Raw genomic sequence first — 16,732 nt, forward strand, 5'->3', positions numbered from 1 at the left:
ATATATATAATTCTGTTATCTGTGCACTACCTAGCTCCTCAGTCGTTCCTGGAAAATTGACCGCCAAGTTGGGCATATCTCCACCCTCTTCCTCTGCAAAGACAGAGGCAAAGTAATTAACTCTATTTCTTTATCCCCCTCTAAGGTCTCCATTTTCATTTTAAGTGGCCCCATGGTTCTCTTGTCTTCTGTCTAATGTTTTTGTGTATTTTTATATTTGAAAAATGTCTTAACTGAGATTTTCTGTAATTTGCTTTTTTTATTTTAATTGTTCGTTATTGGTTTCAGAACTTTGGACTCCTTTTTGGCATTAGTATTTTTAAGAGCCGTTATTTATTTACTTCCCCACTGTACGTAGCCACATCTGTTTTGTTTCTGATAGATCTTCACTTTTCCTGTCAGTTAACTTGTTTGGGGGTTGATTCAGTTTCAGAAAAGTGTTTTAAGAAAAGAAAATAATTTCCACATTCTAAAAGTCATAAAATATCTTTCAAGAATATCTGGTAAAGGAACTACAGATCTAGATTAACTTCCATAAAATTCTCATTTTTATTTACATCAATAGTTGAGGGCATTTGTGATTAAAGTTACGCTTACTCTATTAACTCATGGTGAATAGTCAAAATAAAATGAAATTGTGTTTCAAACAGTTCATTCATCTTAGCACTTTCTTATAAAGACCAGCAGAGTCACCGTAACTAAAGGGTATTTCTGTTTATCTTACCTAATTGGGAAACAAATCAATGTGTAATGCTTTTACTATAAGCTGTAGAACAAATTATAGCATAAATTTAAGGAAAATAAGCTCTTCAACCACATATTGTTGATATTGATTTTCCGTGAGTCTTGCACAAACTTTTTGGGTGGATTAACACACATTGTATCTTTAATTGTAGAATAATACTGCACCTGGGGCAATGACACGCCGCAATACGTACGTTTGTAGCGAGAGAACCACTGCAGATAGACATTCAGTAATCCAAAATGGCAAGGAGAACAGGTATGAAATTTCTCAAAGAAAAATCTGCTGTACTTGTTTTCTCATGCTTCGAAAAAGTTGTTGTATATGATTCAAAGTGAAGCAATACCACTAAGTGTTACATTTTTCTCTTAAAGGTAAGTACGAATCCACAGCTCATGGATACTTGCAAGTATTTTAAGTTTTTGCGGTATGTAGACCTGCAGTATTCTACTAAGGTTCCCAAAATTTGTAGATACTAACTTATGGACCGTGATCATATGTTCTATGGTTGGATAGCCTATGTGCACAGGTTATAACTTGAATCATTCGGTCATTCTTCTGGATATTTGGACAAGGAATGCTCTGTTTCAGTAAAAGATTTTTGGTTTTAGAAAATTAAAGAAAGGCATCTATTTGTATTAGAGGCCAAATAAAAACCCGCCTGAAAATGGTAGTGTGTGTGTGTCTGTACATATTCCACTCTATGCTGTGCTCATTATCTTGCCAATGGAGTGTCATATTTTAGAAAATCGCTGATTTACTCTAGAAAAACTGCCTTCAGACCAGATAACAATGTGGGGCCTGTTACTTATATTGTAGAATTTGCAGGCTCAATTTGCCTCCGTCATATCATGAAACATTAAAATTTAACATAATCCTACCCTGTCAGGGGTAGGAGGCGGCAAAGGAAGAGGAACATATCAGTGTGAGCATCCCCTTCACCCACAGAGGTAGCTTGTCAAGTAGGGTATTTGGAGCACGTGTGATTTCTTTATTGGCTGGAGTGCAAGTCAAGAACCCAGCCCAGTCCCCCATTACTGTGCTGCCTGGAGCTTTACTGGCTCTAGAAACTGCCAAGCGGGGGGTTAATTTTGTTTTTCTGTCAGGAATTGGGGTGAATTTTAACTACAACCAGTTGAATTTGAAGCCTGCACCAGTTAGTTACAGTTGTATGATTCTGCCCTCCAGGTGGCTACAATCTGTGGCAAGTTATTGAACAAATGGGACTGTAAAGAAGCAACGCTCCTCTCTGAGGACATGTCTACACTACAAACTTAAGTCGACCTTTGTTAGTATCCACAGTAATTACTGCAGTTTTTCATGCCCACACTACCCTTCTATCGATGGCGCGCATCTTCACCACGCGTGCTTCGTTACATTGACTTAAGAGCAGCAATGTGGGGGCTGAGAGCCTGGGCTTTCAGCTCGGCACACAGCTCCCCATTGGGAGCTCGGCTGCCCCTCTGGGCACCGCCAGGCTCCCAGCTGCCTAGAGCCCGGGAGGCAGCAGGGCTCCTAGCCGAAAGCAAGGAATCTACCAGCCTTTCTTGTCAATTTTACAGCTCCAGCATGGATCTGTGAAATGGACAAGAATGACAGCCAATGTAAGTAATGCAGTGTCTGCATGGATGCTGTGTCTCCCTAACTACACAGACCTACACTTCTCGTGGAGGTGGTGTTATGTCAGTATAGTAAGGCACTTTCATCGGCGGGAGCAAGGCTGTAGCGTAGACACTGACATAATTAGGTCAATATAAGCTGCCTTATGTTAACCTAACTCTGGCTTGTAGACCAGGCCTGAGTGAGGGTATAGAATTTCATACGCAAATACGGGCTGTCTCCCTAAACTAGGTTTCAGAGTAGCAGCTGTGTTAGTCTGTATCCGTAAAAGGAAAGGAGTACTTGTGGAAATTTGTTAGTCTCTAAGGTGTCACAAGTACTCCTTTCCCTAAACTAGGTGACTGTTAAGTTTGAGGGGAGTTACATTATGCAGGAGATTTGAGGTTACCAGTCAAATCAATGGTGGTAATTTTTTTGCTGGATATCTGGGAAAAAAACAAATAGCTCCCTTCTCATCAGTTTCTTTCCATTGATCCCTATTTTGGGATCTTTCTGGCAGAGGAAGGGAACAGGCACTTGCTGCGGTCACTGTGTGGAATTGCCTTCATTTCTCAAAGGGTATGGCTTTGCCTCCTGCTTTCTTCTCCAGCAGCATGTAAAAGAAGAGGGACTGAGTTGGACATGCTGAATGAAGGTTCGGCATCACCTCCACTGGTGTCTGGGATAAGGGACATGACTCTGACCTTTTGTCTCTTCCCACTGGCCTTCAGCAAGCCTGGCAGGAATTAGGGAGAGTTAAAACCTAAGTCTAAATTGATTCTGCACACCTCTCTTTTCCCCCTGCCAACCTGGCCAACTGGGCCTGTAATTGACTAGTATGCAAATTACAGCCCTATTAAATAGTGGTGTCTGTCTATCTCTTCCTCCATTGACTAGTCCTTGTTAATATTACTAAGTCTTTGCTTGGGTTAAGGAAAGGGATGGAAAACCTTTTTAATTTAAGATATATTAATGTGTTTTTCTGGACAAGTTCTTTTTAAACATGATGCTGCATGCAACCAAAATGATGTCCAAAATGTACAGTTCTGAACAGTTGCTCTACCACTTTAGAGATACGCCACCTGGTATCAATCCAAACACATCTTTTCACTCACCTTGCACGCAAACTGCTTGATTATATTCTGCATTTATTAATCTTGATCTTAAAACTGCTTTCCTAATATTTCAGTAACTTCAGCATTTTAATAGCTCTGAGGTAAACAATAGTCATTAGAAATATTCATACAATGCATGTGAAAATGTGTCCCTTCGTACCATTGTTTGTTAGAGCTCATTACTTGCTTAGTTAGGTAGTCTGCTCGGTTTCTTTTATAATCCGTCTTTAAATTAGCACTCTGATTTGCAGCATCTTCTGGTCTATGAGGTCTTAACTTGAAATAAACTTTCAGGCTTAAGAGATTCCAGTGTTATCCTCTTGGTCTTCTGCTAGAAGCAGCTTCATTCTGTATTGCTGAGAAATTGCTCCTTTGTCTTTTCTGGCTTTGACTTTCTCAGTATTAAAACCATGATTCAGTAGACTTCATTTTGTCCAAAGTCAGTGCTATGTGGTACATAGCAATAAATAAACCTGTGTGTTGGCCCCACGGACCTTCATAGACACGTACTTTATATTCTGTAACTTATCTTCACTTTCAAAAATGCTTAACAGTCCTGCCTTCTGCAGCTGTCAGCAGGGAGGGAAGTTTCTATTCTTGATCAGAGTGTAATGCAAGTAGAAAAACTATTCCAAACTTCAAATTTGTTAGGACATACTTTGTGTCCTCGTTAAGGCATTTATACTGTTGATGTCAGAAATTTCACATTAGCTTTTACCACTTTTTACTTTTGGTTAAAACATGTTGGACTTGCTGTTATGGAGTCTATCCTTTGATATAACAACTTCTTTATTGGGTTCCATAAATAGAGGTACCACGGTAACTAGCAAGATCAATAAGTGTTCATTAAAAATACTAAAGTTTGACAGAATAAAACACAACATTGTTAAGTTTGTCTTTATAACTGGAAATTCCTGGTTGTGATTCAGTGGATTTCACTATTTGTGCATGTAATAGTACATCTTAGATTGGCACAGTCTGAGAATTGCTGTAGAGGGTAATAGAATCAAATCTCAATATATGTGGTAGCTGTAGTTGGACATAAGCTTGACTGATTTAGCATCTTTTAACACAGATTGCAGTAAATGCAGTATTGATTGGATCTAGAATAAATGCTGCTTTTTCAGTTCTTTTAATCTCTCCAATACTCTTATCTCTGAACTCTGTGAAAGATAAAACTCTAGAAAGATCTGTGATGTTTTTCTTAGATGGGATTCTGAGGTAGAAACTTTGTTTGAATTCAGGGTTTCTTTAGAAATGGGTTTTGTGGCTTTCAAATTGCACTTCTCTGTGATAGGAATTATTGTAAGGGAGAACTGCTTTAAAGAACATTTCAGCTAAGATTTTAGGTTTACTATAATTGAGGATATTGAGAATAGTGACCCGCTGAAGACCTGACGAGCTCTTCTAATGTCAGGAGAGAACGTGTGTATATATAAAAGCTTAAATGTGTTTCATGCCTTTCTTTACGAAACATGTTATCCCACCATATGCTGCATACTCGTGTTTTTTTACACATTGAGTTTTGACACAGGCAACATTTTAAGAAAAAATAATCAATTAGTGTAGGGACCAAATATAATGCCTTCCAAAGAGCTACTCTCTTTTTACCACTCAAAACATCCCAGCTTGCACCACAGTTTGTCACAACTGTGGAAAACTGTTGGAGGTGGCTTATGGGGTTTGTGTGAGTACATTGTTTGCAACACCTCGCCTTTTTTTTATAAAGATTTTTATTGTAACAAAGTAGTAGTATATCACAAAAGAAACAGTTGCAAAACCATGTTAGGCGCAAAGTACTTAATCATTGCCATCACCGGTGTGCAGCAAGCTTACAAACCAAAAAAGCAGTCCTAGCAGCAGGATATGACAGCACCAGGAAAATGACTTCCGGCAAAGGTGGGATACAGAAGATTCTGAGGGAGAAAGCTCAAATGTTAAGCATCTGTTTGGAGGTAGGGGACCCAGTTTCTATAAATCTAATAATGCCCTTAAAGATAAATAAAATTTAGAACAAATAATCCCCGAAAGGGGAAACAGTCAGTGTATCTTTATAATAAATTATACAAATTAAGTTTTGAACCTCTAGTGATCAGCTGTTTCAGGATTATTTATCTGTTAAAAAGTGTTTATCTACTTGAGATGCTTGCTATTGAGATTAAGACCTCTCATGCAGCTTTGTGTTCATCCTCCCACAATTTCCTAACTCCCTGGTGTTGAAAATTTTAAAGAAAGGCAAAATGGGTTGGGCTTCTTATTAAAATAAAACCATTAATAAAAAAGAAGTGATTATAGACAGGTATGCTGATGTATTCATCTGGGAAAAAACAGGAATGATAAAATAACATATCAGATCCATTCAGTGAAAGGCTTTTTAAAAAAAATTACCCGATTTACGTAAGAAAAAGCTCTATTAAAAATGACTGGCATGTTGACTCTGAAACTTTTTTCAAAGCATGCTAAATAATCTCTAAATCTATAGTAGGCAGCTGATAGTCTAACTCAGGGGTTCTCAAACTGGGGGGTCAGGACCCCTCAGGGGGACACGAGGTTATTGCATGGGGGGGGGATCACAAGCTGTCATCTTCCACCCTAAACCCCGCTTTGCCTCCAGCATTTAAAATGGTGTTAAATATTTTAAAAAGTGTTTTTAATTTTTAAGGGAGGTTGCACTCAGAGTCTTGCTATGTGAGAGGGATCACCAGTACAAAAGTTTGAGAACCACTGATGTAACTGAACCAGCATCCTTACAGATCTTCTGGAGTTCTGACTTAACTGAATGACACAGACTCCAGAGCTTGTGCCCCCAATATCTGTAGCCACAAGGGAGTTTCTTAAATATGAACGTATGTAACTTTTTCTTTTGATCACATGGAACAGCAGGTTTGGAACTCCTGTTGCCAGATACTGAGTTTCTTCCCTGAGGCTGAACAATGCTTATATTTTACCACCTAGTTTAAACTATGAGGCACCACATGGCAGCCATCCATCCTTTTTGCTGAAGAAGATTCAATAGACCTTCCTTCAAAGCATGAATGTTAATCAATGTACTGCTTAATAATCCCCAAGTACAAAGTATTCTCGAACAACCATCACAGAGATAATTGAACTGCCATTCCAGCACTCCAACACCCCTAGTCCTTGTAGCAGAGTAGACTTATGAGTAGGATAAACTCATTTTTTATTTTAATTAGTTAATTTTTTATTTTTTTGCTACTCAGCATAGATATCCTAAGCCTTCAAGTCTGGGTTATGTCCATTAAGTCCTCAAACCATTACAGTGGTTGAGGTTTATTAAAATGAGTGTCCCACCGGAAGAGCAAATTTTAAAAAAACCTGGACACTTTCAAGCAGCAGCAGAGTACTTGACTGGAATTACTGTTCACCCAGGAGATCATTCCCAATCATTAGACCTGGGGTGTTAAGAATGTTTTTAAAAAAGCATTTTTCGTAGGAAAAATAACTGATACAACCTGCACCTTTATTTCAAATAATACTTTGGTGCAGATCACAAAGAATTTCAAGGCCCAAGCTTCTATACATCTAACTAGTCAAGACAGGTGTCCACAAGCTAATGCTGTCAATGCATTTGAATTATCACATTGCAGAAAAGGACAGTTTAAAAAAACAAATAAGTTTTAGTCAGTGTAGAATAGTTAGTTGCTCTAGCTCCTATGCAAGTGATGGTAATGCTTATATTCTCTTTGACACAAGACAGATGTTTGTGAGAAGAAGTGTTTTCTTTTCACTATACACAGTAGTTTGCACTTTGTCATTGGTCCATCATGCTGTTCTTTCTGCCTCTGCCTGAACCCAAACCCCCTCGCAGCCTGACAGAAATGTTCGCTTATGCAGCTAGCCCTGCTTCAGTTTGTACCACCTCCTCCTCCAGCATTCGGCTGCGACATCAGAAGTCAATGTCCGTGTCAGCCTCTGTGCACACGAAGATGATGTTACCTCCAATAAACAATGACGCAGATAACTTCAAGCTTATGTAAGAAAAACTGAAATAATTGTGAAACTAAGTTTTACCTGCTTTTTAACTTTGTGCTGTGGAATTTTAGTCTTAGATTTGTTCTAGACTGTATTTTCTTCAAGATGTTTCCTAATTTTTAGTTTTGTTTACATTTATTGTTTTGCGGTGTTTGTGATATCCTACCATAGTGAACATTTAATACTTTTTTCTTACTACTAAAATAATAAAAAATCCCTCTGTTCTTGAACACTTTGTGGGGGGATTATATTCTAATTTTTTTGTACTGTTAAGAATTTTAATATTTTCAAGTAGATTGCTGGTATATAGAGTTCTGTTACAAGATGTTCACAAATTAGCAAGGTTCTCCACAGGCATAGAAAGGAGAAAGCAAGGTTATACATTATCCATTTCCCTCACACACACCTGGAAGGAAGATTGTCCTTCCTTCTTTCATCAGTCTTGTCAGTGAAAATCTGTATGCACAGTTTCCTCTAATTCCCAACTGGCTTGCTCAGTATTACATTTTTCTAAATGCACAGATTTGTGTTTAGACTTTCTTTATTCCTAACTTTTTGTAAAATATTACTTGATTCTGTAATGTGCTGTAGTAACTTTTTGGTTTTTCTGCCATGGCCTATATAAGGATGTCTTTAAGTGTACTGTGTTGTAGAATTTACAGTTGCACATTTGTAGGTATGCATTTGTTCCTGCAAAACTTTGGTGTTTCTGTAAAAGATAATATGAAACTGTATAATATGTTTTTGTTTCCTTCTCTAGCACTGTTTCTGATCAAAGAACTCCTGTTGCTTCAACTCATAGCATTAGCAGTGCAACTACACCTGATCGCATTCGTTTCCCAAGAGGAACTGCCAGTCGTAGCACTTTCCATGGTCAACTCAGAGAGCGACGTACTGCCACATACAATGGACCACCTGCCTCACCCAGTCTATCCCATGAAGCAACACCACTTTCACAGACTCGGAGCAGGGGCTCCACTAATCTTTTTAGTAAATTAACTTCAAAACTAACAAGAAGGTAAGGCTTGTTTTAAAATAACAGCTATAACAGTGAGAATTTTTCTTCGCTTAAGTACTTCCCATTCTCCAAATACTTTTTTGCTGCAGTTCAGTTCTATTCATATTCATTGAACAATGTGTTTGAGCTATTTCTGCGATTTGAAATGCTAGATGTATTAGTTTTTGAATTTTTTTGAGTTCTTTAGATCTTTGAAAGCCATTGTTCTTATAGTTTATAATTATAGTCAAATTGATTTCTATAGGGTTACATGGGTTATAAGTTAGCAGAGTTTGGCCTATCATACTTCCTGCTAGGAAACATAATCAACATGTCTCACCTTGATCTGTAACATATTTGGGCTTTTATCCTGCAGAGATTTACTCACATGGGTTAACTTGACTGTTCATTGCAATGGTGTGGTCTGTCACTAGGACTGATTTCTGTCTGGAGTTTAATGACAGATGGGGCTAAGGAGCTATAAAGCTAGACTTGTCAACTTTCTAATCACACAAAACCAAACACCCTAGACCTGCACCTTCCCCGAGGTCCCGGCCCTGCCCACTACATTCCCCCTCCCTCAGTGGCTTGCTCTCCCCCATCTCACTCACTTTCACTGGGATGGGGCAGGGGGTTGGGGTGCGGGAGGGTGGGAGGACTCTGGGAAGGGGACAGAAATGAGAGGTTCAGGGTGTAGGAGGGGGCTTCAGGCTTGGCAGGGAGTTGGGGTGTGGGAGGGGGTGAGGGCTCCGGCTGGGGGTGTGGGCTCTGGGGTCGGGCCTGGGATGAGGGGCTCAGGGTGGGGGAGGGGGCTCTGGGTTGGGGCAGGGGGTTGGAGTGCAGGGGGGTGAGCGTTCTGGGCTGGGGGTGCAAGCTCTGGGGTGGGGCCGGGAATGAGTAGTTTGGGGCTCGGGTTGGGGCGTGACTTTACCTCAAGCAGCTCCCGGTCAGTGGTGCAGCGGGGGGGCTAAGGCAGGCTCCAGAAGCAGCCAGCAGGCCTGGCTCCTAGGCAGGGCGCCAGGAGGCTCCATGCGCCAGTCTCACCTGCAGGCACCGTCCCGCCCTCCCCCCAAGCTCCCATTGGCTGGTTGCAACCAGCCAATGGGACTGCGTAGCCGGTGCTCAGGGCGGGGGCAGCATGCGGAGTCCCGTGGCTCCCTCCCCTAGGAGCTGGACCTGCTGGCTGCTTCCGGGGCGCAGCGCAGTGCCAGCCAGGACAGGTAGGAACTAGCCTGTCTTAGCGCCGCAGCACCGCCGACCGGACTTTTAACGGCCCGGTCGGTGGGGCTGACCGAAGTCGTCAGGGTCCCTTTTTGACCGGGTGTGCCAGTCGAAAACCGGAAACCTGGTCACTCTATATAAAGCTGCCCTAATTTTTGAAAGAGTCAGCCTAGCCTAAAAGCTCAGTTTAAACAGAAGCCTGCTCAACTCTTGAAAGATTTATTTGTGTGGCGCTTAGTTTAGGCATAGACCTGACTTAGTCTTAAACGTTATAGCCTACCCAAGGAGCTTAGCCTAAGCAGAGGCTTGCTCCTGTTTTGAGGGTTTTTACTTCAGCAGGAAGTTACAACGTTCTGAATTTGCCATTGGTAACTTAAGTTTCTTCAGCTCCCACAGGAACTAAAATTTAAAAATCGTATTTTTCATATACGTCTTAAACATTCCAGAATTCTTTATTTTCCTCTTTTTGGTATCTGAGCTGATGACCTATAGTTCATGCATGTTAGAGCACTGCATGACATTTGTGTGTTCATCTTCGAGCTTATGTGTACTTTTTTTTGCAGGAGTGAGGCTTTGGGTACTATCCACACACCACCTGATTCTCTCCTACCTCTGTTGTGCCTTTAGTAGCCTAATCTTGCTAAATGATTTATAGACTATTCCACTTGAATCTTTGACTACTTGTTTTGTACTAGGCGTATACCCCACAAACATTGACCCATTCACTTACTTTCCTTTTTTTAACCTTGTATACACTATTTCTCACAGTCTTCTATCCTTTCTTCAGAACTATGTGGGCTAAGTCAACCTAATGTTTCCTTATATCTAACTAGCGATTCCAGTATGGGGAATTTTTGCTTTAAAATGTAGAAGTTTTCTTTGACAAATCCAAGGCGCCTCAGTCTTGTATTTGGTAAGCTTTTGCCCTGCTCCAAGTTCTCCCCTCTCTGCTGTACATTATTTTGAAAAATTACCAGGTTAAAGAGGGGAGATGTGTGGAGATTTTTTTTATCATTAAGATGTCTATTTTAATCTCAGTAACTTTTACCTATAAATGTTGGCTTAGAAAAAAGCTTTATTTATTCAACCATTAGATCCTTTTGGAGCATCTTCTTCTGTCTGTACTATTGCTAGTTTTATAATGCCCTTTCTTAATGTTTCCATCTACCATTAAAAATGTGGATGTATTCATGTACTATGAATTTGTAAGCTTTGAGCCCTGCTCCTGGAACCTATTAGCGAGCATTCTCAATTATTTAGAATATAATTAAGCTTGTAAAAGCTTGAACTCTGGTTTTTAATTCACAGCAAAATAGCTTTTGGCCAGACCCCTTTTGACAGGAAATAATTCCACTATCTGGGGATTATTTAATAAACTGCACAAATGAAATACAAAATCTCAATTTCTTGTTACATACTATGTATTAAGTATGCATTCAGAAGCCCTGTTCAGAATCAGGCCCCCATCTTGCTTGGTGCTGTACAAACTCATAGAAAGGCACCCCATCCCTAAGGACTCAGCGCTTTGTTTCTTCTTTTTCACCTTTGCAGAAAAACATCCTTTTAATCTTAATCTTTTTTCATATCCTGCTTCATTTTTCCTATGGGTAAACTCTTGTGACAATAAATTACTTATATTTTGGAGTGGGCAATTTCACACTTTTGCCGCTAAATATAAATGCATCATTGAGGCAGTTTGTGACAGGTTGGGTCAAAGAGACCCCCTTGGGACTGCCACCTGATGTGCTGACACTACCTCTGAGCCCATTTTCCCTGGCAGCTTGGGACTTCAGAACCCTGCCTTGTTGAGCCAGACACGCTAGTTTGCTCCAACACAGACCCAGGGTCTGAACTACGTCCCCCAAAAGCTGAAGACTGCTTAGAAAGTGCTCCTGTCTCTAGCACCCAGATACCCAGTTCCCAATGGGATCCAAACCCCAAATAAATCCGTTTTACTCTGTATAAAGCATATACAGGGTAAACTCATAAATTGTCTTCCCTCTAGAAGTGGTTCCAAGTAATGACAGACCGAACAAAATAAATTACCAAGCAAAATAAAAAAAAAAAACACGCAAGTTTAAGCCTAATACAGTGAAATACAGTCTGCTCTGTGAAAGAAGCTTATTGGAACATCTCTGAGGATGAGATTTACCTGCATTTAGTTTCCTACTGCATTAGGCTTAGACTTGCATGTTTTTGTTTTATTTTGCTTGGTAATTTATTTTGTTCTGTCTGTCATTACTTGGAACCACTTAAATCCTACTTTTTATACTTAATAAGCAAAAAGTGATTTTATTAATTGACCCAGAGTAAGTAAGTAATTCTTGGGGGAGCAAACAGCTGTGCATATCTCTCTATCAGTGTTCTAGAGGGAAGACAATTTATGAGTTTACCCTGTATACGATTTGAGTTAATGAGAAATGAGTTAATTTTGGAGCTATTCAACTACAAAAGTTGAGATTTTTTTTCCTGTCTGAAATACATAGGGCAATAGACAAAAAATCAATCCCTTTGTAAGTGCATACAGTGCTACAGTTTACGAATATTTTTAAACTGGTATACATTTGAATTCATAATATTTAGTGATGACTCTCTTCAAAAGAAATGTTGGAATGCTCTCAGAAGGAAAACAAAGTTGAAAACAATAAAATTAAGAGGAAGTTTCCTCAGCTCTGAAATCAGTCTTCTAATCTCAGAATAAATTTGAAACTTCTTATTTCCAGGTGCATTTAAATATGAAATCTCATTGTTATTGCATATTTCACTTTTTGAATGAATTTTCAATTTAATTGGTACAAACTTTTTTTGTTAATTATTGTTTTGGCTTAATTTCTTTTAGAAACATGTCATTCAGGTTTATCAAAAGGTAGGATTTATTTATATTTAAAGAAGTGGCTCCTGCAATTAACATAAAATTTGGCTTTCTAGCCTTGGTTTTCTAAAAACTAAACTTTCTGCTGAGAACTAAATACTTTCTTGAAAGGAAAATATAGAAGGAAATCCATTGACTAATGATGATACTTAAGCATCTATGGCACCTGTATAACAAGATGCAAAGCATGCCTTGTGCACTCTTCTTTCTTTGATAGAGTTGATAGTACCAAAAATAATTCTGTTCTTTATACTAATACACTTAGCATGCTTATGTTTGAAGAATGACGTGTTTGGTAACACTGAAAAATGTAGACAAAACATAAGGGCACAAATGTGTAAAGGTAAGTGATGCTCTACATACTTTAATCCTCTAATTTTCTTTGTTAGGAAAATTCTTATCAAAATAGTGTATTAGTAATTTGCTTCTGGTCATAACAAATTTAGACATTCACCAAATTTGACTTAAAATTACAAATCACTTGAGAGATTGGAAGTTTGCATGAGGGATGAAGGATGTACATTGAAAATCTTCAAATAAGTAGTATTTTGTAGAGTACCCAAAGCCAAATTACTTCCTCTTATACTGTCCAGCAATGACATAAATTGAAGCACTTAATTACAATTTATAGATAAACAAAAACACAAAAGTTATGCAAGTGCATTGACAAAAGGAACCAATCTTGGAAAAACTATCCTACATAGAAAGGTTTTAAGAAAACAGGCAGAACTGATTCTTCTTGCTTTAATACTGGCATAAATTACAAGTAATTCTGTTGAAGTAGGTAAAAAAAGAGCCAGGCACCCTATTCTCAAAGCTGTATTGCTTCACACTCTTCTCCTAGTTCTTTGGAAAGCCCAAGCATCCATAAGCTAAAACATGGAAGAAAAAGACCAACAGGAAAAAAGCTACCAAAATATTCTAAAAATGCAGCATGATGGAAATAAAAATTTTGACTTAGAAATTGCTTACATCCGTATTTTCTTCAGAGAATAGAATAAAAAATAAGGAAGCTTGAAAAAGACTCTGTTCCAATAACTTCATTTCTTTCAGTATAAAACTCTAAATTCAATTTCATAATGAGAAACTAAAAGTTGTAGGAAGTCCCTCTGAAAGAAATATTGCTAGAGCTACTCGCAACTCTTTGGTCAGTGAAGACTTCTAAAACTTTGAAACCGCTTTTTGATTTAGCTAAATTTTCTAGTAATATCCTACAGTAGCCTTTTAAGTGTTGCAGAGCTTCTCTGGAACGATACCATGCTCAACTGTTGAGAGAAGTTGTTTTGATTCAGAAGTGCCCGCCCCCCCAGAATTCATTTCGGCCCAACATACTTTACTTTAAAAATGGGCATCCATTTGTACTTTCATTCTAAAGGTAAAATCATCACTGATATTTGCAATTTGAAGTTTGTCGTACTTTCTTTAGGCAAGCTGTGATATTGTTAGGATATAAATTTAGTTAATTCCATTAGGAACTGTATGTAATTCAACTCCAAACTAGCTGCTGAAGTTCACATTCATTCAAGAAAGTCAGGCTGTGAAAAATACCCTGCTTACTAGACTTGGAATGGTTTCTTTGTTTCAAAACAAATCCTAGTATTACGTTACACTCCCTCTTAGTGCTATGTCTGGGGCATTCCCAAATGTGAACATATTTTAGAATTCTTTTATTGGATTAGTTGCCATCGGCATTAATTGTCGGTTTACAGGAGTGTAAATTGGGAGGAGGAATATACATGGACTCTTGTAGTTTTATTTGTCGCTCGGGTAGATCAGAGAAGAAATTGAGTGCCAGCAATCTTGTACACTTGACAATAAATAAAGGCAAATTTCTTAACTCAGCATGTAGCCTGAGCCACCGAATTCTGAACAGTTGCAGAGGTCAGTGTGAGTTCTGTGAATTGCACAGGGATCTGAGATTGAAAGAGAGGCTTTGCCTCTTCCAAAGCTACGGCTATGGCTACTGTAAAACATTAGAATGTTAGCTGAGCAAATAAGCTGCTATTTCCACAACTGGACACTCATTATAATTTAATTGTAAGCCTTTACTGCATTTTGAGGCAAAAAGTGAGATGCATCGGTTAGTCGGGAAGTTCAATTACATTTTATAACTCGCGTTCTAGTGAGTTACCTTTGAATAGAAATATGGTACTGTAATATAAATTGCAGCAGTGGTTCATGTTCTGATAGTAACTTTTTCAGGGTATTCTTGTTTAAAAAGAGACTTGCGCAACAATGCACCTCTGAATTTTTCTTTCTATTAGTAGATGTGTATGTGCATGTGACTTCCACCAGTGTGCCTGTCTCTCTCCTTCTTGTAAGTAGGCAGTGAATGAAGTGAAATACATTGTTGCCTATAGCAATGCTACTGATATTTATTTATTTATTTTGCCAAATTCTTTACCTGCTGTGAATCTAGTCTACTGAAATTTATTTTATTTTAACATTGGAATTTATTATAGTTGCCACAAGGACAATATTACAACTTCACTTGAGAGAGCTCGGCAAATTCTGAGTGCTACACATTTCATTTGTTTTTTAAAAATTAAATGTTAATAATAGTGCACTGCATTCTGATAGGTTTTATATCTCTCATCTCTCATGTAACATTAACAAGATACTATACAGTGTCCTTGCATATCTGTAGGGATGCCTGTATGTTGTGGAAGGCTAATTTGATACTTGGATAGCAAAGGTGTGTTGATATTTTGATAGCTTTTTTGTTGTAGAATCTTTTCTTTAAATAAAGGTAATTTTCCTTGAAAAAGCAGGTTGTTTTCTTTTATGTATAAATTAATTAAATCTTATTTTAGTAGACTCCTTCCATTTCCACTCCCCCATAATCATTTATGGCTTTTAATCAAGCTGTGAAATATTCTTTAGACAGTTTTTATTTTTTAATGTTTCACTGGGTTTTTAACTGAATATACATAGAGAACACTTGCAATGCACAAAACATAATTTATGATAGATATACAGAAGAACAGTACTACGTCAACATATCACTTATGCTGTTGACTGTTTTTCACATACCATTTAATAAAAGTAAATGAAGTGCTGTAGGCATTGTAATACAGCTGTGGGCTTAAAACAGAAAAATAAAATATAAAATTACTCTATCACAAAACTAATTAGCTTATTAGTCAGCTCCTTTCTTTAACACATTATCTGCTCAATAGTCTTCGGTTATAAACCAGGAGTTTGTGTTCCTTTCAGTACTGCAGACCACATTGGCAACTTGGAAGCCTAAAAGCTGTACCTGACTTGGAAGCATATACAGTATTATAAATGACATATACAGTACGATTTTAATCAGAAGTGCACTGGTATATGTTTTACTTACAGAATTCTGTAAGTTTGCATGGTGCTTTATAGAGCATAACCATGCTTCGAGGGCCAAGGGGGAAGGAATATGAATGGGAAGACTGACACTGCTTCTCTGAAACTTCATGCCAGTTTTTATGTTGGAGGTCACACATCATGGAATGTAGTTTTGAGTGTTAAATGACCTGGTATATTTATTGGTTCAGATTTTAATTTTTAAGCCCATTCACAATTATAAGTACTTCCAAAAGAGGCTTACAAATAAGAGTACTTAACTCAAGTTGTATCTTGGTGCAGGTGTTTAGTGAATACCTTTGATTTCTCTAAATGTAGATTGAGTATTTAGAAGTTGGTAATTTTAACTGAACTTCAGCCTCATCTGCTAGGATCAGCTGAAAATAGGTCTGAAACCAGAACAAACTATTTTTGTCCCTTTGACAGTATGAACTTTTGAGTAAGCTAATCTTGAGGTTTCTTGTATCATTCACTACAAGGATGACAGGTCATACTCGTATTTCTTGAGCCTTTGTTGTCAACTGAGAAAGCGAGTCTGATGTGATCTATAAATGCTTGCAACTATAAGCAAAAATGTTCTCCCCTACTTCCAAGGAACAGATGCCTCTAGTGCCCTTCAGAGAGTATTTTTGAGTACAGCACTTGACATTTTGTCATCTGAGTCAGGAAGTGACTTCAGACTTACAGAGAGAGGAGTTTGCTGTGCCTGCCAGAATGAGCCTTCCACAAGATCCTTTGCAGGTCTACTTTTGAAACCTCTGGATCTGTTCAGCTTTTATAGCTTTCTCCCTTCCCATAATTCCCCATGCTTTCACTGGTGTTCCATCCCCCGGAGAGAGTGATGTAAAGAGCAG

General features: G+C 38.4%; 1 protein-coding gene across 8 annotated transcripts in view; it reads left to right on the forward strand.

Moving 5' to 3' along the window:
• Positions 1-16,732, forward strand: part of MARK3 (microtubule affinity regulating kinase 3) — a 107,894-nt gene that overhangs the window by 84,681 nt on the left and 6,481 nt on the right. For 5 of the 8 annotated variants that reach the window (XM_074956299.1, XM_074956297.1, XM_074956300.1 and 2 more), the window contains 3 exons: positions 897-1,000; positions 8,210-8,467; positions 12,507-12,533. In XM_074956299.1, the coding sequence (XP_074812400.1) occupies positions 897-1,000; positions 8,210-8,467; positions 12,507-12,533 (389 nt within the window). Of the gene's footprint in view, positions 1-896; positions 1,001-7,285; positions 7,451-8,209; positions 8,468-12,506; positions 12,534-16,732 lie in introns of all 8 variants that reach the window. The other 3 variants (XM_074956298.1, XM_074956301.1, XM_074956305.1) reach the window with 2 other exon arrangements.

This window comes from Natator depressus, chromosome 6 (genome assembly GCF_965152275.1).
Source record: "Natator depressus isolate rNatDep1 chromosome 6, rNatDep2.hap1, whole genome shotgun sequence".
Taxonomy (NCBI): domain Eukaryota; kingdom Metazoa; phylum Chordata; order Testudines; family Cheloniidae; genus Natator; species Natator depressus.